The sequence below is a fragment of the Peromyscus californicus genome, unplaced genomic scaffold (genome assembly GCF_007827085.1).
Source record: "Peromyscus californicus insignis strain IS unplaced genomic scaffold, ASM782708v3 Scaffold_18__1_contigs__length_77618521, whole genome shotgun sequence".
Taxonomy (NCBI): domain Eukaryota; kingdom Metazoa; phylum Chordata; class Mammalia; order Rodentia; family Cricetidae; genus Peromyscus; species Peromyscus californicus.
Window position 1 is genome coordinate 71,232,987 of NW_026294480.1, and position 21,585 is coordinate 71,254,571.

General features: G+C 40.1%; 1 protein-coding gene across 1 annotated transcript in view; it reads left to right on the forward strand.

Annotated features, from left to right (window-relative positions):
- The window catches only part of Adgrv1 (adhesion G protein-coupled receptor V1), a 546,923-nt gene that overhangs the window by 188,932 nt on the left and 336,406 nt on the right, over positions 1 to 21,585 (forward strand). Inside the window, exons 60-70 of the mRNA XM_052743671.1 lie at positions 1,356 to 1,473; positions 3,999 to 4,119; positions 5,786 to 5,924; positions 7,585 to 7,770; positions 8,044 to 8,276; positions 10,459 to 10,607; positions 11,941 to 12,136; positions 12,582 to 12,801; positions 14,609 to 14,845; positions 16,712 to 16,861; positions 18,637 to 19,110. Of these exons, the coding sequence (XP_052599631.1) occupies positions 1,356 to 1,473; positions 3,999 to 4,119; positions 5,786 to 5,924; positions 7,585 to 7,770; positions 8,044 to 8,276; positions 10,459 to 10,607; positions 11,941 to 12,136; positions 12,582 to 12,801; positions 14,609 to 14,845; positions 16,712 to 16,861; positions 18,637 to 19,110 (2,223 nt within the window). The remainder of the gene's footprint in view (positions 1 to 1,355; positions 1,474 to 3,998; positions 4,120 to 5,785; positions 5,925 to 7,584; positions 7,771 to 8,043; positions 8,277 to 10,458; positions 10,608 to 11,940; positions 12,137 to 12,581; positions 12,802 to 14,608; positions 14,846 to 16,711; positions 16,862 to 18,636; positions 19,111 to 21,585) is intronic.

Sequence of the window (21,585 nt, forward strand, 5' to 3'; positions counted from 1 at the left end):
CAATCTGGTGTTTGCGAGCATAAAGAAGGCTATGATATGATATAAACAGCAGATGTGTGTTAGATAAACTGTGCCCAGGTAGGAGTTACAGTGCTTATTTAACACAAAAACACATTAGAAAAACTCTAGGTTTGGAATAATATTCATACATTTAGTAACAGCCAAAAAGTTCCCCAAAGTTGTTTTAAGGTTGCAAATAACTTTTAGAGACCAGGTGAACTTACTGTTTAAGGATGGACACATTCTGGGGCACCTCAGAGAAATGTCTGAATGCACAAATAAGGATTGCAAGAATATTTGTGGTAGCATTTATTAAAATAGTAAGTAACCAATTAGATGAACATAAATGTGTAACTATAATCAATGGACCCTCCATAATAATCAAAAGACAAATCGAATCCACCGAGGGAAGCACGGATGGCATGGGCAGCATAGTATACCAAAGTATACAAAGTATATGTTCACCTCACAGAATGACGGAGGGGCAGCTTTGAAAAGCAAGAGTGAAATGGAGAGATAAAAGGAGACAAGGAGAATATAAACTGAAAGGCTATGTGCTCTCCAGTAGAGCTAGGGCTACAGACAAATGTAGGGCAAATGTAAGCTGTGTCTAGCGGGTACAAGAAAAACATTTATTGACACATAAAGTAAGTAATATTTGTGACTTACCATTAAAGATAAAAATACCTATCAGGAAAATGTAAAGTATCTAGGAATATGTTCAGTAAGAGACAAGTAAGACGTACATGAAAATAGAGAAAAACAAAACATTAAACCTGCAGACAAATGATAATTATAGCCTGTAACAAAAACACCAGCTTCTGGATACAGACGCCAGATTCTCATGGGTTAGGCCCCTGCTGTTGCCTTGAGGCAGTATTGCCAACCAGGTAGGCACCACCACCCTAACACTGGTGAAGCCAGGAGCTTGTCCAGAGGTCGTGGACAGCAGACATCTCAAGGCCTGTCAGTCACGGCTGTGAAATGGTCTCTCCTTTGCACGTAGCACACTGTGTCTTATGCAGTCAGCCCTGTGACCTTGGTCTCTTTGGGATGTGAACAATTAGCTCTACAAGTTTGAATTTTCAATGCTGGAAAATTTTTCAATAAATTTAAGAGTTGTGCTATTTTTTCCCCTTTCCCCACTCAAGAAACTAAACTAAAATTTGTAGTTAGAGATAATTTTTATATTGCAATTCTTCCTTCATATCATTCCTAACTGTATGTGACAAAAACAGATTCTTGAGCAGTTCATGCACATAAATCTTATTTTTCTAATGAGAACATTCAAGATTTGATTTTGTTACTTTTTTTTTTTGTTTTGAAACGGTCTTTCTCTTGTTTAAATGCCGTAGACTGAGTCCCAAAAGACCGTGACATTGCAGACACTTCAGGACAGCGCACTGGGGGAGGACAGGCGCTTCACCATCGAGTTGAGAGCGGCTGATGAGATAGAGATATCTCCAATGAAAGGTAAGAAAACTCATAGTTTTTGAAATTAAAAGTATCCAAAATAAGTAGTTACAAAGGTAGGCAGTGCTGGATTTTATAATTTTTTAAAAATGTGCTTCAATGTAAATATACATTTTTATCTATATTATAGACAAAGTTTTAAAAATTAAAATTATAATACAATACTTACAATTTATACAGTCATGGATCAAAGATAGTATACCACTAGGGTTTTTTTGTTTGTTTTAAAAGAAAACTGTTCATTATGGTGATGCTTATAAAATAAAATATAACAGCTACATGATTAAACCGTAGTAAGCTGTTAAATGTCACTATACATTGTAGCAGAAAAATTCTTCATTACACTAAAATAAAGAACAATTAATTTTTAATTTAAAAATTGTGATTAAAAATTGTGTGTGTGTATATGTTCATGTGGGTTTGTGCATGGGAGTGCAGGTGCGTATGCAGGCCAGAAGAATTGAATCTCACTGGGACTGCAGTTACCTTGAGTTATGAGCTGCCCTACGTTTGATGCCTCTGAGCTGGAGTTTACAGTGTTTGGTGTTGCTTGTTGTGGATGCTGGGACTGAGGCACTCTTAACTTCTAGATCATTTCTCCAGTCCCAAGAATTCTTAATTACACAGATAATTTCTGTGTTATGAAACTGGACTGCATAGCAATATGCTCAATATAATTCCATTTTGATATGTTTTTATATTAGATGAATTTCAAATTATTAACCTTGAAATGCTGATAGTGATGCTTGGTTGCCTATAATTTTAATTTATTTATAGCAACCATATAGTGCATAATTTTAAAAATTACCACACAAGGTGTGATTTTGATAGTCTATTTCTACACATTTTTATCTAAAATTAATCACTTGGCTGTTTTCATATTTCAAAATTAGGTATCCTAATTCTTAGATCTTTATAAAAAAGACGGGTCTTTAATGATTTCATCATGCTGTGAGTAATATAACAACAAAAAGGACAAGAAAGTTTTAAAATAGAAATTTGCTTATTGTCACACAGTCCTTTTATAACATTGAAATTCCATGCTAAACAAGGCTCCGGGACCACAGTGGATGCTGTGGCCTGGAACATTCTCAGAAGGGTTTAGACCACTGGGATGGCTGGTTACTCTTCCTGTGTATTAGCCCATAGTATTGACCCGCCTGTGAAACAGTCATGGCAAGGCACCATGTCCTGCATGCGTTTTAATTTAGATCAGTGAAATCTCATTAAAATGCCAGGGCTGATGTTGCATAGGATGATTCTGCACAGAATAAGAATATATCCATGGGGCTGTACATGAATTTCTAAATGGTCTTATTAAATAAAAAATACGGAGCCAGATATAGGGATTAAGGCCTAAGAGGGATCAGAGGATTAGGACAGCCTCAAGCTAACCTCACCTCACCAACTCCGCAGCTTCCAAATGCAAACGACTTCCTGTCTACCCACGCCTATATGCCTTGCTGTTCTGCTATCTGATTTGCTCTCTCTGTCCAGCTACATCACTTCCTCTTCCTGCCTAGCTCTGTTACTTCTTGTCTGTTTATACAGACCTCCAGACCTCTATGGTTAACTTGTATTGGAATTTAAGGCATGTACCACCACACCTGGCTCTGTTTCCAGTGTGGCTTTGAACTCACAGAGATCTAGACAGATCCCTGCCTGCCAAATGATAGGATTAAAGGCATGTGCTACTGTTGCCTGACTTCTTTGTTTACTTATAATGGCTTGTTTTTTCCTCTGATCTCCAGGCAAGCTTTATTTACTAAAGCACAAATAAAATATCACCACATGAGGCAAGGTAAACATTATCAACACAAACAAACTCTGACTGTATTTATGTCTCATTGTGGCATACTTGTAGATGACAAATCACTCTTAGTTTCATTAAGCCATTGTAAGGAATGCAAATGTACAACATTCTGTTTATGTTTTTTGATTTTGTTTCTTATGGAACTCCAACGTGTGCTTCTGGAAACGATCTTCATCAAATTATGGCTAAGTTTTTGTATGTATTCTCAAATTATTAGATAGTTTAGTTTACCTTGTAATAATAATAAGTAATCAGCTTTGTGAGTAGTAGTCAGGAAATTAAAAGTTAAAAAAAAAAAGGTCCTAAAGAATTCTTACTTTGGCCACAGAGACCACTGACAAAGCCACACAGTCAACAGCAAAGGATGAATACTGCAGGAGTCAGTTCATGCCCCTGGTAGAGGAGAGCTTGCTTACCATGCAGCCAACAGCAAAGGATGAATACTGCAGGAATCAGTTCATGCCCCTGGTAGAGGAGAGCTTGCTTACCATGCAGTGTGAGATGGGTTTTGCCAAGCTTCTCCTGGCTTCTTTTCCAAGTGTGATCATGGGAAAGTCTATAAAGGCTCTGGTGCCTCAGTATGCTTTGCTACCCTCCTGGTGAAAGGCAGGTAACAGCGCCTACCTGCCATTATTGCCTTTTGAGTTTTATTGGTTAGTGTGTGCACACATACATGGTTGCATCAAACTGTGCTATTTGATCTTAAACTCAGGTAGTGCATCAATAATCATTCGAGGAGATAAGGGTGCATCAGAAGTTGGGATTGCTTCATCATCTAGACACATCATTATTGGGGAACCCTCAGCAACATATAATGGCACTGGCATCATCAGGTGAGGATTTTATGTTTTTTTCTTTGTTTTATTTAAATGGCCTAGAGGAGGGGTTCTCAATTTGTGGGTCAAGATCTCTTTGGGGGTGGCATATCAGATATCCTGCTTATCAGATATTTATATTACAATTCAAGGCAGTAACAAAATTACAGTTATAAAGTAGCAACAAAATAATTTTATGGTTGGGGGTCACCACAACATGAGGAACTGTATTAAAGGGTCACAGCATGAAGTAGGTTGAGAGTTACTGCCTAGAGTACCATTCTCAAGCATACATGATACTCATTGTCATGTTACATACTGGTAAGCATTGTGTGGAGAACAAACCAGGCAGAAATTAAAAACTGTACCCAAGCTGTCTTGATGCTAGGTCACAAGTAGCCTTGCTCACTTAGGGGTGAGCCGCATAGTTCATGGGGCTAAAATTAGACAGCCCCACTCTGTCACTGCGTACACGAGGACTTAGTTCCTCTATAAAGGTGAAAAGTGTGCAACTTTTATCCCAATACTTGCACAGATCTCTGTGAATTTGAGGCCATCCTGGTCTAATAGCTGATTTCCAGGCCAGATAGGGCTACATAGTGAGATCCTATCTCCAAAAAATCCCAAATGTAGAAAAGATATGATAAATCAAAACAAAATTGCATTTATTTCAGGAGTAAACACATAGATTTATTAGTCAAAAGGTTTGCTTCATGTATTATTGGGATGAAAATAAGATAAATTCACTTAACTTTATTAATGTGTACAGAGCAAATATTTGAAAAATTTAGTAGCAAACCATGACTTAAGCAAAAATGCAAGACTTAACATTTTCAATATAGCACAGCACAGCTACAAGTTTTAAAACATTCTGTCTTAGATCAGGAAGAGTACCAAGATGCATAGTTTCCTTCTGTCAGCCCCTTTTCTAAAGGTATGAATTAGTTCAATAATGCCAAAATATAACACATGGTGTATAAGGATATTAAAGATGAAAATGTCCAATTATAAGTGGGGAAGCTTTATGAATGGAAAATCTAGAAAATTCAGCCCATGACATCATTAACCTGTTCATTCATTAAGATTATTAGGCAGCAGGTCTATGTGTAAGATTCTGCTGTGTTTCCAGATAATACAGCTAATAGAAAACCATTTCAAGTAAAAGTATTAAGAGCGTGTGCTTCTCCAGCCAGAGCCTGGCACGTAACTAAGCCAGCATGATTGTGGGCAGGTTTGTCTCCCCACATTGCCCACCGAGGAATGAAGCAACAGCCACCAGTGTCATAGCTGGGTTGGCCTGGGGATTTGATCTTGGCAACTGTCTGAATTCCATCCCTGGTATTGACTTCATCCTTTTCCACTAGTCTGCATGTGTTCTGTTCTTCAGAGGACTCGTTAGTGGATGTTAAATCCATAAATGCTTGTTTCTATCCCTTTAAACCTCCAAGTTTAGAGCTCATTTTTGTTGCACTGTTTTTGTTGAGGTAGTGAAATGTTAGCTTAGGAATTCTGACGTTACTATCTTGCAATTCTAAGACTTTTGCCTGCTTTACCATTGATTGGTAAGGTTATTTAAAGGCATAAGATTCTTGAGATAGTCAAAATTGGCTTAAAGGCACAGAAACTGTTTAGGACATATTATTAATTAAAAATGTACTAAATATATATCCATGTACTGTTGTAGCCTTGTTCGTGGCCCAGGGATCTCAGGGGAGATCATGGTGTACTGGAGGATATTTCCTCCTTCCATGGGGGAGTTTGTTGAGACATCAGGACAACTGACAATTCAGGATGGACAGTCTGAAGCTACTATAGTAATTCAGGTACCAATGTGATTGCCTTCTGTCAGCGTGTGTGTGTGTGTGAATGTGTGCATGTGTGCGTAAATGGAGGGAGGCTACAGATTCCGTGGCTGTTTCTATGGATAGGACTCACTTGTAGATAATGTTTTTCTCTCCGGGTCCCGCCAAGCTCTGGCTGTCCTGTAGCCCACTTATAAAATAAGCATACAGATGCTTATATTATTTAAAGTGCTTGGCCATTAACTCAGGCTTACCACTGTCTAGCTCTTACTCTTATACTCAGCCTATTTCTGTCAATCTATATGTCGCCATGTGTTCTGTGGCTTTACTTGCTGCCTTTACATGATGCTCCCTGGACAACAGGCTGGCGTTTCCTCCTCTCTGCCTTCCTGTTCTCTCAATTCTCCTCTCTGCTAGTCTCACCTATACTTCCTGCCTGGTTACTGGCCAATCAGTGTTTTATTTATCAATCAATCATACACAGCACTTCCTCTTTTTCTTTTTTTTTCAAAAAGGAAGGTTTTAACTTTAACATAGTAAAATTACATATAACAAACCAATTATTAAGCAAGAATTACAGTTATAATATTAAAGAAGATATCCTATCTATCTTATATTTGTGAGTCTAAGGTTTTATATCTAACTTATCTTTTATCATAACTGAGGAAATTTTAACTCTAGTCTTCAACTACATTAAAGACCCCAGAAGGATATACTATGACCTGAGAAACAGGAGAAGGATGCAAGCAACTTTCGGGAGTCTTGCAGGGTAGACAGAGACAGCTGACAACCTGGACAGTCATCCAAAGTTCTCTTGTAAAGTTGGGGCATCTGTCTTCAGCCCACAGGCCCAGAGTCTCTCAGTCACTTCTCTCTGTGTCCCGTAGAATGTCTGGCAGTTTCCTCTGTGAAGCAGGAACCTGAAGGACCATTTTGCCAAGCAAAGTTCAGTGGTCACCTTCCTATGGGTCCTTCATGTACAGTCGATCAAGCAGTCCAGGCAAGAACAGTTTCTTGCCCAAATGGCTATTTTTGTCAAGAAGAAGATAAACTCCATACGGAGTGTCTTCAATGCCCATCCTCCTCTCTGAAGTAAATTGGTGCTGCCAGGAGCAGACATGTCTCACTGTCCAGAAAGTCTAAATTTTTAAAACATTTTAATTGCCATATTCTGTAGGTCTTTGAGTTGCTTGAAGATTACCTACCTAATTAAATTATATCTATGTATACCTAGAAAACGACATGACTATAAGTTTGACTATCATAGAAGACTAATTATTAATCTGTATTTTTCAATTATCCATTACAATTTAAATGAGTTACATAAACATAATACCTCAAACAAGAATAGAAATATATATACAATATAACAAAATTAAGTTTAAACTTGTATCAATAAACTAAAATCCATAGCAATGTAAAACATTTTAAACAAGTTGCTCTTTAAAAAGTAGATTCAATAATCTACCCTTTCATCCTATCATATCTATATCATATCCCCTTTTCTTCTTTAGAAAGAGATCACATTTATAATCAACCTGTTTTAAATAAAAATATTGGTTTTTCTCTGTCCCACACCAGAGGGCTCTTTTGATATGGGACAAAAGAATTAGCTACAGACATTTCTTTACATTTTACACATTCTTCTGTGAATGGCCTATTTTTTTTTTAACTTTTCCAGGCTTTGGATGATGACATCCCTGAGGAGAAGTGTTCCTATGAGTTTCAGCTCACTGGAATCAGTGAGGGTGGAGTGCTGAATGAAGCCAGTATCACCGCCGACATCACCATGGTGGCCAGTGATGGCCCCTATGGGCGGTTCTCATTTTCACATGAGCAGCTTCGAGTCTCAGAAGCAGCGCAGAGGGTATGGCATGGGCTGCTTCAGCTCTTACTGTTTCTTTTGTTTCTAGTGTGCTGAGCAGCCTCTAAAAGGCATTTCCTTTTCGTTCCTTTTCTAAAGCGTTTCCCCCAGTGGATTAGTTTCTTCCTGGTATCGCTATTATAACATGTAATTTCTATAATTGTGTGGAGTTAAGTTTAATTCCAACATAATCCCAGTAAATAGACTCTTTAATTAGCGATGATTTGTTCAGTGGATTAAACATTCACATTAAACAGGTCAGCAATTTTCTCCTAGGTTAATGTCACAGTTGTCCGCTCAGGTGGCTCTTTTGGACGTGTGCGAGTCTGGTGTGAGACTGATAGCAGGACGGCCGAGGCAGGCTGGGACTTTGTTCCCACATCAGGGGAGCTCCTCTTTGAAGCCAGAGAGAGGGCGAAAAGTCTGCATGTTGAAATCCTTGACGACAACCTTCCTGAAGGCCCCGAGGAATTTGCTCTTGCCATTACAAAAGTGGACCTCCAGGGAAGGTAAAGGCCAGGAAATGAGGGTGTGGGAGGAGAAAGAAAGAGGGGAGACGTTGGGTCAGGACTGAACAAAGAGATTAAGACAGACTACAACTTTCATAATTTTCTAAACTTTATTCCCCTGCTTCCGTGCTGAGAGAGCATGGTCCTGTTATGTGCATCCATCCCGCAAAGCCAGGGAATTGATGATGGTATGACATCTCTCGATTCCTGTGGAGTTAGCCTGACTGTTTTCTAGGGAGTGGTCATCTGGTGGGTGGGGGCAAGAATTGCTTACCCCCTTTCTGGACCCCTGAACGAGTGTGAGTGGGAGGCAGCTCTCCTTGGTATACTGAAGTCTGTACTGTCTTCTCGGTGGGTAAATGAGATAGATGCTTGAGATAGCAGTTTAAACTGGAACAAAATTGAATGGTAGTTGACAAAACTGGTGTAGCATGTTTTCAATGAAGAATCAAAATCCATCATATTGAGGCTTGTTCCTTCCCTGGAGCGGCTTGACCGACAGAATAGGAGGCTTTACTAGCACAGTGAACTGCTCTTGGTTGAATCCCTGAGTCTACACAGGGTACAGGAGGGGACCCTCTCCTAGAATAATGCATGAATTCAGAGAAGACTGCAAGTTTTCTTAGACATTAAAATGTATGTTCATTAGTTACAGATTGTCTTAAGAGTTTCTGTTGCTGCAATGAAACACCATGACCAAAAATCAAGTTGGGGAGAAAAAGATTTATTTGACTTATATTCCATATTGCTGTTTATCACTGAAGGAAGTCAGGAACTCCCACAGGTCAGGAACCTGGAGGCAGGAGCTGATGCAGAGACCATGGAGGGGTGCTGCTCACTGGCTTGCTTCCCATGGCTTGCTCAGCCTGCTTTCTTCTAGAACCCAGGACCACTAGCCCAGGGATGGCACCACCCACCATGGGCTGCATTCTCCCTCAGCAATCACTAATTGAGAAAATGCCCGGCAGTTGGATCTCATGGAGGCATTTCCTCAACTGAGGCTCCTTTCTCTCTGATGACTCCAACTTGTGTCAAGTTGACACAGAACCAGCCAGTACACATATACATATCATGCTTCAAATTTTTCCCAACTCAGTATTTCACTCAGAAACTTGGGTAGAGTATGCATTATCTTACCTAGAGAGGTGAAACTGTATTTTGAGTTCACATAAACATCAAGAAATGATTCCGTATCTGGCCATGGCAATTAAGTTCCTCCCCTTGCTCAGTCTTGCTTAGGTGAATGCAGTTTGGGAGAAGTAGCTCCCCACCTCTGCCAGCATGTCTGTGCCTTTGATTAACTAGGACTTGTAGATTTTGCCTTCTTGTCCCCTCTTTCAGTTACAAATTTCGACGTGGATTCTGGGAAACAGTTTTTGCTTGCAGATAATTACTAGGCTTCCTTTGATATGAAAAAGAAGCAATAGAATTAAATGTGTTTCCTGTTTTGCCTCTTGCCTAGAGACCACTGCTTTGGTAGGTCTTCTGGTAACCTGCCAGTCCACAGGGATCTCAGGGTGCCGATTAGGAGAATTATTCCTCTCGTTTAATGTCATAAACTTTGGTTCTCCAAGTTTGCTCCACATACCATCTTATTTACAGCTTTCAATCCTTCTAGGTATGAATACCACGTAAGAATTTTGGAACTGAAGGAAGGATTGGAATTGTTTAGTATCTTTTAAAAAACTTTTACTTTAGGAATTGAAACGCTATAGAGGCCTGGAAGTCAAAGCTTGTTGAAGGCAGTGACATCAGTCTGAAAAAGTCTTTTGCAGAAATCTGTTGTTATCCAAGTAAGCGGAGAACTGGATTGAAGGATATTGATTATAATTAAATTATATTTCCTTGTAGTCTGATTATTTTTATTTTGTCCAAACTTGTGATTTTATATTAGACTTTGTTTCATGTAAGCACCAATACTTGGAAACAACATAAAAACCCTGCTTCACACAAGATAGCCTTAGTATCGGGGATATTTAAGGCCATTACAGTGCTGGGGTAGAGTGTTTGCCAGCATGCGTGAGGCTGTAGGTTCATGGTGCAGTACTTCAACATAAATGAATCAGTATAATACTTACTAGAACTAAGGCATAGGGAATAGAAAGACCACGTGTTCTTGCTACACAGGTGTATGTTTGTTATTTTATTATGTTTTAATTTCTGTTTCCTATGACTTTGCAAGAGGGTATGATTTTACCATCCAAGAGAATGGACTTCAGATAGATCAACCTCCTGAAATTGGAAACATCTCCATTGTTCAAATCATAATAACGAAAAATGATAATGCAGAGGGCATCATTGAATTTGATCCAGAGTACACTGCCATCTCAGGTAAGCTTAATTGGGTGTCCTAATGGTCACAGCATTTTCTGAATTACACAGGAATCTGAATTCTCATATGCATTTTTGCCTAATCACAAAAATATCCCTACATTAAGAAAGTTATTTTCAGTTACTTTTAGGTAGTCTTGAGTCTCTTGGTATTTCGCAAAGCCAAATGGTTACTTGATCTAGAAAAAACTGATGTTTAAACTTTAAGGATGACTAAAATAGGTCTGCTTACAGCATTGTTAAGGGGCTGGGAAGATGGCTAAGTGTCTTAGATTTCTATTGCCAAGATAAAACACCATGGCCAGAACAGCTTGAGGAGGAAAGGGTTTATTTCATCTTCTAGCTTGCAGTCCACCATCCAGGAGTCAGGGCAGGAACTCAAGGCAGGAACCTGGAGGGAGGAGCTGACCAGAGCCTTCTGCATCCTTTCTGAGGACGTTGGATAAGCCATAGCTTATCACATCAACTGTTTTGTTGAGTTTCAGTCCATGACTGGTAAAGTGATGCTGAATGTTTGCATCAAGAAAAAATATGATATTTTTCTATTTACTCATTTCTCATTAATTCATTGTTTTGGGGAGAAGTTTTAGTAATGAATACTTTTTAGTTTAAGATTTGAATTTGAATTTTTAAATTGAAATCAAACATTAATATTGATATTTTCTGATTTTCTAGGATTAAAAATATAATAGCTTATATGTGTAGGTTTAAAAATATTCATACAAGGACTATTGGGATAGCCTAGTGGGTAAATGAATTTGTTGTCAAGTGTGACAAGCTGGAATCAATCCTGGAAACCCAGCTGGTGGAGGAAGGGATCTGACCTCTAAGCACCACACGTGTGCTGTGTATGCATACATATACACACTAGTACACACACACACAAACACACAATATAAATGTAAAAAATACCCCATGATATAAATATCATAAGGCTCCCTTATGTGCACTATTTGTATTTCAGCTAAATATGTAGAAGTATCCAGTATCCTTTTATACACAACCTGTGCTTATCTACCACTGTGTTAAGCAAGCATCTCTTATTTGTACATAGCATGAAGAGGAAGAATGCCCATACTAATGACTGGATAGATTGCTTACATTTTAAAAAATTAATCACTCTAAATTTCAACATCTGGTAAACTATATTCTTCATTAAAAGATACGAGTGACAAAACTTTCACTAATTTTTAAGACTTTCATTAATTTAACTTATGAATTGTGCAAACCAGGAGTGAGTACTGGTTTGAATTGCCTAGTCCAGTCTAGCTGTATCATGTAAAAGTTGATTGCTTTTTCTAATATCCCAGCTAATTCTACATTCCTGTTACAGTGGAGGAAGATGCCCTTGTGATCACAGTCCCGGTGTTGAGGCTTCGCGGGACTTATGGACATGTGTCAGCTGATTTCAGGTCCCAGGGCTACTCTGCTGTTCCAGGAGGCTATGTCCTGCACGGTAGCTCAGTCGCCTTTCAGCATGGGCAGAACCTGAGCTTTATAAATGTCTCCATCGCCGATGATAATGAAAGGTTGGTCATACAGGACACAGAGTGGGCTTACATGAAGCATGGGTACCAGGGTCTAACTTTTACTCATGTTTGCACTGATGATGAACATTCCTGCTGAGAAACAACGCTTGAGAGAGATCAAGGGGACTGGGAAAGAGGATGGCACCGTGGTTGTATACCTCGTTTTTTCCCTCAGATTAAAAGAAAATTCTGTCCCTACGTGGTCTGGTACAGATGTGGCAGCATCTTTGTGTCCACACTCTGAAGCCTTCCACAGTTAAGAAGTCTAACGAGTGGGATGTGAGAGCCTCATGTGGAGTCTGCGTTTGTGCCGAACACCCTCTCCCTGCTGTGTGCCTGCTGGGCCTTGAATATGTATGGCCAATTTGGAAAATGACTAGCTATTTGGATTTTACAAGCATTTTAATATGTTTAGACTCACAGGCTGCTCCTTCTTGCCATGCAGGGAATTTGAAGAGCAGTTTGAAATTCTGCTTACTGGAGTGACTGGTGGAGCAGTCCTTGGGCACCACCTAGTGAGCAAAATCACAATTACCAGAAGGGACTCTCCATTTGACGTCATCAGATTTCTCAACCAAAGCAAGATTTCTATTCCTAACCCCAACTCCACAATGGTTTTACACTTGGTGCTGGAGCGGACTGGAAGACTCTTGGGAGAGATTCAGGTAGAGTCATTCTTCCTATGATGTTAAAAGTAATTCTGATGTGTTATATATGATGTTGGATTTTCTATTCCCCAGATGTGCTCAACTGTCTGTCTATCTATCTATCTATCTATCTATCTATCTATCTGTCTGTCTGTCTGTCTGTCTGTCTGTCTGTCTATCTATCTATCTATCTATCTATCTATCCATCTATAGTATTTACTAATTTCATTGTAAGTGTTAAGTGGCTTCTAAGATTGATGAAGTCTATAGAAGTGTATAAGCCATACCTCTGTTTTCAGGAACTCTTAGCAGCAAATTAGGCAGTGAATGAACGACTCTGATAAACATTAGTCAGTTCAGTAGGTGAGAACATGTTTGGAAATGACATGATCTCTGTTTTCACAGTGCTCACTTGGATAAACTTGAATAGTAGCAAACAATTTTTTTTAACAAAAGCATGATTGTGGTGATCTACTTATAGTGTTGGGATACATGGACTGAGTGACCTGGATTATCTAACATGCAATGGCTTGGGAAATAGGAATAATGGATCCTGCAGAGGAATAAGCCCGACCTGTTGGTAGGAGAAGTCCACATGGTTGGGGGCTTAATGAAAGGATCAGACAGTGCACAGGTCATTGATCATATAGGACCTAGGACTGATCCAGGGCCAGTTCAAGACATTATCACAAGTGGGAAGAGCATACCATTAAGGGAGACTTAGCCAGAGAATACGTGACCCTGTTTTCACTGGCATAGCTCACTTTTAGCTGCCACATGAAAGATGGATTGTCAAGAAGTCAGTCATGAGTGATGGAGATCGAGAGAACAAGATGTGGACAGTTTGTTGGGTTAAAGATGGAGACTGAAGAAGAGAGAAATCGTGGATGACTCCTAGAAGCAGCTGGACTGTGGTACCAGCCTTATGAAATTTCATTGCTGGAGTAAATATTTAAGAATTCTGCTTTTACACATTTTAATTTCAGATCCTGCTGGACAAGTCCCAGGAGGGTCACAAAGGCTGAGTCTGCTTGTTGTTAGGTGACTAGGGATGACAAGGCACAGCAGGTGTTTGTGTAGGGAGCCGCTGACCCCATGACCCTGTGATATAGCTAGCTTGTGCGGAATATAGAGCTGAGCTATGGGCTCCTGCCTTACAGGGATCAGAGGAAGGAAGGCTGGAAATAAAGAGGGAAGAAACCTAGGAAGGTGAGAGTCCTGTAAGCATCATGTGAGGCAAGAAAGAAGAGGCATGGTGTCTCCAGAGGGAGAGGGTAGTCCAGTGCTTCTGAAGTAGAAAGTGATAAGCGAAAAGAATCATGTGATCTTTTCCCTCTAAAGGATATAAAAACTATACAAATTAGAATTATAGAAACCCAAAGCTATGTTTGCTATAATCCAAATACTACTTTCTGATCAAATGTATGAACATTTGTACTCATTTTTACAACGGGAATTTAAGTATATTCAGAAAAATCTGCACAAGGCAGAATTTTCAGTTTTGGTGTCTTATTCTAGCATGTTCTGATTGGCAGGATCTAAGCACATGCTGGAAAGTGTTGGACTCATAACTTTACCCATGTTTGTGTGTTTGTAACATAAATATCTAAAATATACTTTTGTTTATCTGTGATTATTATAAATTACTAGGTATGATTTTTCATCTTTTTTTGAAAATACTATTTTCAGCACAGATAAACCAGGAATTAGCCCAATGTATCCTAGAATAGTTTCATATCTGTGTACTCTTAGTAATTGCACATGGACTGCAAAAGTCCCTTGCTTAAAATTGGTCATCTTTACTGAAACTCTATACACCTTGCAGGTGAACTGGGAGATCGTAGGGCCCAATTCTCAGGAAGCCCTACCACCACAGAATGGAGACATTGAGGACCCTGTGAGTGGGACAGTCTCTTTCGGAGAGGGAGAAGGCGGGGTGAGAACCATCATTCTTACCATGTGTCCTCATGAGGAAACTGAAGCTGAAGAGACTTTTGTTGTTCAGCTGAAGCCTTCAAAAGACGCTAAGTTAGACCCCAGAGCAGAAGCTGTTGCAATAACAGTAAGTCTGAATGCCTTCACTGAAAAAGTTTGGAATTTAATGGATTTATCAGAAAGTTATTTCTATTGCTTGAGACATGCTAATGTGGAACTGAAATACTAAAACCTTTAGAAGGCGCTGGGGATGTGGTTCAGTTTATGTACTGCTTGTCTAGCATGCATGAAACCCAGGGTTTGAGCCTAGCATTCCAAATACCACATGTGGTGATATGTGCCTATAATATAACCCCAGCACTGAGGAGGTGGAGGCAAGGTTAGCCTCTGCTACATAGTGAGTTTGAGGCCAGCCTGGTGTACAGAAAACCCTGTCTCAAAACAAACAATAACATGAAGTTTTAGTAATTCTCATAAGTCAAACATTCTTATTTTTATATTAGTTAATTACATAGCAGCTTCACTATTGATAATTTTACTGAAATTTTAATAGAATGTTAAAGTACTTATAACTAACATTTTATAGAAAATTTTAGAGAAAATAATTTTAGAGGAACTTTGGCATGTGGAGAATATTTGACATTTCTAGAGATGAGGTATTTATTATGTTGTGGTAAACAGAGTATCTTGTCATCAAACTTTTTAAAAATTATTAACTCTTTGTGAGTCAGACTAAAGGTTCTTTTCATGTGGCACAGTGGTTGGATCTGACCTGACTTCCATGTCTTTCATATGAACTACACAGTTAGCAGAGGGGAGGCTCTGGGGAAAATAATGCCTTCTGAAAACAGTACAGAGAAATGATAGATTTCATTTTTGAAAACTCTGTTTGTGGGTCTGGATATGTTAGTGGTTTTCTGAGAAAGAGAACCAAAGGGAAACACCCCCCCCACACACACACGCATGTATGCACACACATGCATGCACACACATATACACATGAATGCATGTACACACACATACATACATACATACATACACGCATGCACACACACATGCATGCATACACACACATGTACACACACACGCATGCACACTCATGTATGCACACATATGTAAGCACACACATACACACAGGCAAATGTGCATATATACCATGTATGGGGGAAGGGAAGAAAGAGGGGTTTACAGGGAAAGAGAGAGGAGAGGGGAAGGAGAAAAGGAGGAGACGAGGGAGGGATGCATGAATTTGGTGAGTAGGCAGGAAACATGAAAGAGTTGCAATGTTCTTGGTATTCCATGTGGCAGGGCCAGGGAAGTCAAGCTTGGCTCCTGAGTTCCAATCTTCCCTCTTTACTGTTCCATCTTCCTGCTGATTGGGTGAGATTTACCCACATTATCGGGGGTAATATGTTTCATTTAGAACAACTGACTCAAAAGCTAATTGTATCTACAAGTACTTTCACGGCGATATCTAGAATGGAGTTTCACCAGACAGTTTAACACCATATCCTTGCCTGTGTAGTGTACAGCATTAAACAGCGTGGGGGCTGGGGAGTATCGCTCAGTGGTGAAACACGCACTGAGCTTGATCCTCAGCTTCAGAAGGAACAGCTACTGCCCACAGGGCCTTTGTCTCTGTCTGCTCTGTATCATAGGAAGCATGCAACTGATGCCACGTGGCTAGATGGATGAGGTCTATGGTGAATAAAATGCCAGCATGAAACAGTTACCCCTTTGCTTTCTTTGAGTCACCATCTTTATTTGCTTCTATCTTTGGAGAATAAGAAACGATTTGATCTAGATCATAGTCAAGTGTAGTAAGGAAGATTTTTTTTTTTTATATCAAGTGGATTGGTAGGGTTATATTCAAGTACTGCTTCTGTGTAGAATTCCTTCTGGTTATGCTAAGGTTAACCTGTTAGATTGTTAACCTGTTAGATTTTGTCATCATTTTTCTATATTCTATTCACGTCCTGTTAATGTTTGTTAGGTACAAAAGTTTGGTGATCCGAACGGAGTCGTTCAGTTTGCTCCGGAGTCTTTATCTAAGAAGACATATTCAGAGCCAACCCCACCAGATGGACCCACACTCATTTCCTTCCATGTGACAAGAGCCAGAGGCAGCTCTGGAGAGATCACGGTATTGGCTGTTCTTTGATTTTCCTGAAGGAGTATCAGTTTGCCTCACATATGTGATTAGGGGACAGAGAAATCTTATGTTCTAGTTAATTAAAGATTATGCTGACTTGAAATTACTAGGGTTTTCAGAGGAGCTAAGAGGCTTAGTGCCTTTGCATTCTGCAGTGAGAACCGGCCCCGATGTGCTCTCTAAATTAAATTTGGTACCGTGAGCAGAGCCAACCATCTTCATTATTATGAAGGGCTGAGGTGTTTCGTGTTTTCTCGACTCCCCTTCTGAAGCCCCTCAGTGATTTTTGTAAATTGCTTATTATCTTTGTCAAGGGCTTATTTCTCACAGAACATTTCTATGGAAGCAAAAGTTTTCTGAAGAACTTTGTCCTGTGTTTGTTGGTGAATCTTGCTTTGGTGGTCTTGGGAGTCCTGATGGTATGGCTAACAGATAAGGTGGTCTGTTTGTTCAGACTGTCATATGTTTTACACTTTGTGAAATTTCCCTAAACACCTCATCTCTCCTTTGAACTGAAGATTAACTAGGCTTGTTAGTTTTTTATTTGAAAGTTTGTTATCTAGTGACAGCACATGTGAAGTAATGATTAACTATTATTTTAAATATTATTTTAATAAGAAAACACAAAAATAAATAATGAGTTATAAACTTATTTTGAAAACTTTTAGAAACTTTACTGTTAAACTTGCATTCAAGTAAAAACCATGCCAAAATTAACTTGACCCAAAGTCTGTTTGATTCAATTAACAGTTAAAACAGGCGTTAAAAATGGAAGCTTTGGAGCATCACACTAAATATTATACTTTCAGTTTCAACTATATTTTGTGCACTTACTGTCACCAAAATAAACAACAACAAAAATCTGTGACAGAATTAGAACTGGAGGAACAATTCGCTCTTTATCTTTTTTTTTATAATTAGTGACCATGACCATATTCAGTCCTTCCTCATCCCCCAATAATTAGCATTTCTTGTTTTTTCTTTCATGTTATACTGTAGCCCCATGTACTTTGGTTTGCATATATGCATATATTATTGGCTAGATTCCACATATGAAAGAAACCTTGTGTTTTTTTCCCTTCTTGAGCTTATGTGGTTTCTCTTGATATTGTACATTCTAAGTTCACCAATTTTCCTGCAAAATTTTAACTTCATTTTCTTTATACACACACACACACACACACACACACACACACACACACACACACACACACCCCAGAATTTCATTATCCAGTCATCTGTTAATAGACAACTAGGTTGATTCCAATTCTTTGCTATAGTGAACGAGGCAGCAACTTTTAGAAACTTTACTGTTAAACTTGCATGCAAATAAAAACATCCACAAATAAAAATGTGGATGTGCAAGAATCTCTACAGTATGGTCTGCAGGTCTCCAGATGTTATGTCCAGAAGTGATTTAGGATATATCATGTACTTATTGTTGGCCTTGAAATATTGTGTATGGTCCACACACTGATGTATGTGTGGAACTGGCTGGCACATTAGAGTTTGCCTGCTTCTTTTCAAATCATACTCTTATTTTAAAAGCAAGTCAATAATAAGATTAAAACACACCCTGTCCTTCATATTCTATATGAAAGGAGTTAATGTACTTTCCAAACTAGTATATACTTCCAAGTTTATCTAAATGTAGCAACATATAATTTCCATTTCCATTTTGCATGACACAGAGGAAACATAATTGGGAGGTTTCTTGTTCCACATGCCGAGTTATGGAACTGCTGATTTTCTTCTTTTCATCCCAGGTGCACTGGGAGCTCAGCAGTGAGTTTGATCTCACTGGAGACTTTCTTTTCACCAGTGGACTTTTTCTCATTGCTGATGGAGAGAGTGAAGCAAGCTTCGATGTCCATTTGCTGCCAGATGATATACCTGAGATACAGGAAGAATATGCTGTCCGGCTTGTTTCTGTAGAGGGAGGTGCAGAACTGGACCTGGAAAAATGCACCGCCTGGTTCTCTGTGTCTGCAAATGACGACCCACATGGTGTATTTGCCCTGTATTCAGATCATCAGTCGGTACTGATTGGGCAGAACCTCATTAGGTCCATCCAAATTAATGTCACCCGCCTTGCTGGAATGTTCGGTGATGTGACTGTTAGATTTCGAATACTGTCTGATAATAAAGAAGACCCCATTGCTTCTGAAAATGAAGAGAGACAGCTGGTGATCAAAGATGGCGCCAGATATAAAGTAGACTTGGTGCCTTTGAAGAATCAGGTTTGTAGCACTTCTTCAAATTCCTGAAAGTTCTAGCAGAACTCCCTTGGGAGAGCCCTTGTGTACCTCCTGATCCATTGACATGCTTATTTCAATATTTAAAGGTAATAAACTGCCTTAGGGCATTGTCTCAGTGCAAGAATGGTGAAGCCGTTGGGAGAACCCAAGTAGTTCAGAGACAGCCTGAGCACCAGAGTGATGCTTTCATTTGATCATGCTGGTCTGCCCATGTTAGCTAAAGGACTAGAACAGAGAGGCGAGACTTGCCACTTTGTTGAAGGTTCTTCAAGAAATGGCTAGAAGTGGCCAGAAGGTGGGTGGACATGCCCAGTTTTGAGGAGGTTGGAGAAGAATTGAAGAATTGTAGATAACATGACATGTCTTCCATTGTAGATCTATGCCATGAGTCAACCCAGCACTGTGGTAAATGGGAAAGCTTTAATGAGCATGAAGCTACATTTTAACTAATGCACACCCAGTCTTCTATATTCCTGAAAACAACAGCTTTCAGAGTTCCTTACAATGATGCCGAAAGATGATAGAAGGAAGCCCGTGAGACACTAGTGGGGAAACACAGTAATTTTCCATTCATGTCTTCCAAGTTGCATATAAATTTGTGATCCATGACAGTTACACCCCTTTACATGATAAACAGCATGCCTATTAAAAGAATTTGTACGCCGGGCGGTGGTGGCGCACACCTTTAATCCCAGCACTCGGGAGGCAGAGCCAGGCGGATTTCTGTGAGTTCGAGGCCAGCCTGGACTACCAAGTGAGTTCCAGGAAAGGCGCAAAGCTACACAGAGAAACCCTGTCTCGAAAAACCAAAAAAAAAAAAAAAAAAAAAAAGAATTTGTACTTACCGCATGTCTTAGTAAGGGTTTCTATTACTGTGAAGAGACACTGTGACCACAGCAACTCCTATAAAGGAAAACATTTAATCGAGGCTAGCTTACAATTTCAGAGGTTTAGTCCATTGTCATGGCAGGAAGCATGGTGGCGTCAAGTCAGACATGCTGTTGGAGAAGGAGCTGAGAGTTCTACATCCAGATCAGCTGGCATCAGGAAGAGAAAGGGAGACACTCTAGGCCTGGTTCGAGCATCTGAGAACTCAAAGCCTACACTCCAGTGACGTAATTCCTCCAACAAGGCCTGGCCTCCCCCAACAAAGCCATGCCTCCTGATAGCGTCCCTTCCTACGGGCGCATAGAGACCATTTCTTTCAAACCACCACACCATGCAACCTTTTAATCTTTTCCAAACTTAGCTCTTTATTTTTTGCTGGTGTTTTAATGAATGGGGAAAACTGAGACTTTTGGTTAGACATTGGCTTCGCAGTTGTTCCTGCATTTTTGAAGATTTGTGGGAAACTGATTCATGTATGGCTCTGATTTGTCAATTTTTAAATTCTATATCCTGTGCCTAAAAAAATATCAGGACTAGAAGACATAAAAGAACGTGGGAAAATGAGACCCATGTTAACTTAGCAGGTGAGGGGATATTTACAGGAGTAGAAATGACTCAGAGACAGCTGCATGGCCAAAGCTGGGAACCTGGAGCACACTGCTCAGCCTGCAGGCAGCTCCGGTGGTTTCCGAGGGTCCTTTCTAAGTGGCTCAGTTGACCGAAACCTCTTCCAGGAAGCTCAGCTGGTTCTGCTTCTTCCAGGCAGCTGTTGTACTAGTCTCAGAGTTTTCTCTGCAGCTTGGCTGGTGTACTCTTGGGAAGACGGGGCCCAAAGAAGCTGGTCAGTGTCAGGGACTTCCTAGGGCTATTTTTTCTTAATAATTTAATTTTACATATCAGCCACCGATTCCCTTGTTCTCCCCCCCTCCCACCCCCCTCCCCTTCCCCCAGCCCACCCCCCATTCCCATCTCCTCCAGGGCAAAGACTCCCCCGAGGACTGAGATCAACCTGGTAGACTCAGTCCAGGCAGGTCCAGTCCCATCCTCCCAGGCTGAGCCAAGTGTCCCTGCATAAGCCCCAGGTTCCAAACAGCCGACTTATGCAATGAGCACAGGACCTGGTCCCACTGCCTGGATGCCTCCCAAACAGATCAAGCCAATCAACTGTCTCACACATTCAGAGGGCCTAATCCAGTTGGTGACCCCTCAGCTATTGGTTCATAGTTCATGTGTTTCCATTCATTTGGCTATTTGTCCCTGTGCTTTTTCCAATCTTGGTCTCAACAATTCTCACTCATGCAAATCCTCCTCTTTCTCACCAACTGGACTCCTAGAGCTCCACCTGGGGCCTGGCCATGGATCTCTGCATCCAGTTCCCTCAGTCATTGGATGTGGTTTCTAGCACGACAATTAGGGGGTTTGGCCATCCTATCACCAGAGTAGGTCAGTTGGGGCTGTCTCTCGACCATTGCTGGCAGTCTGTTGTGTGGGTATCTTTGTGGATTTCTGTGGGCCTCTCTAGCACTTTGCTTCTTCCTGTTCTCATGTGGTCTTATTGTTTATCTTCCT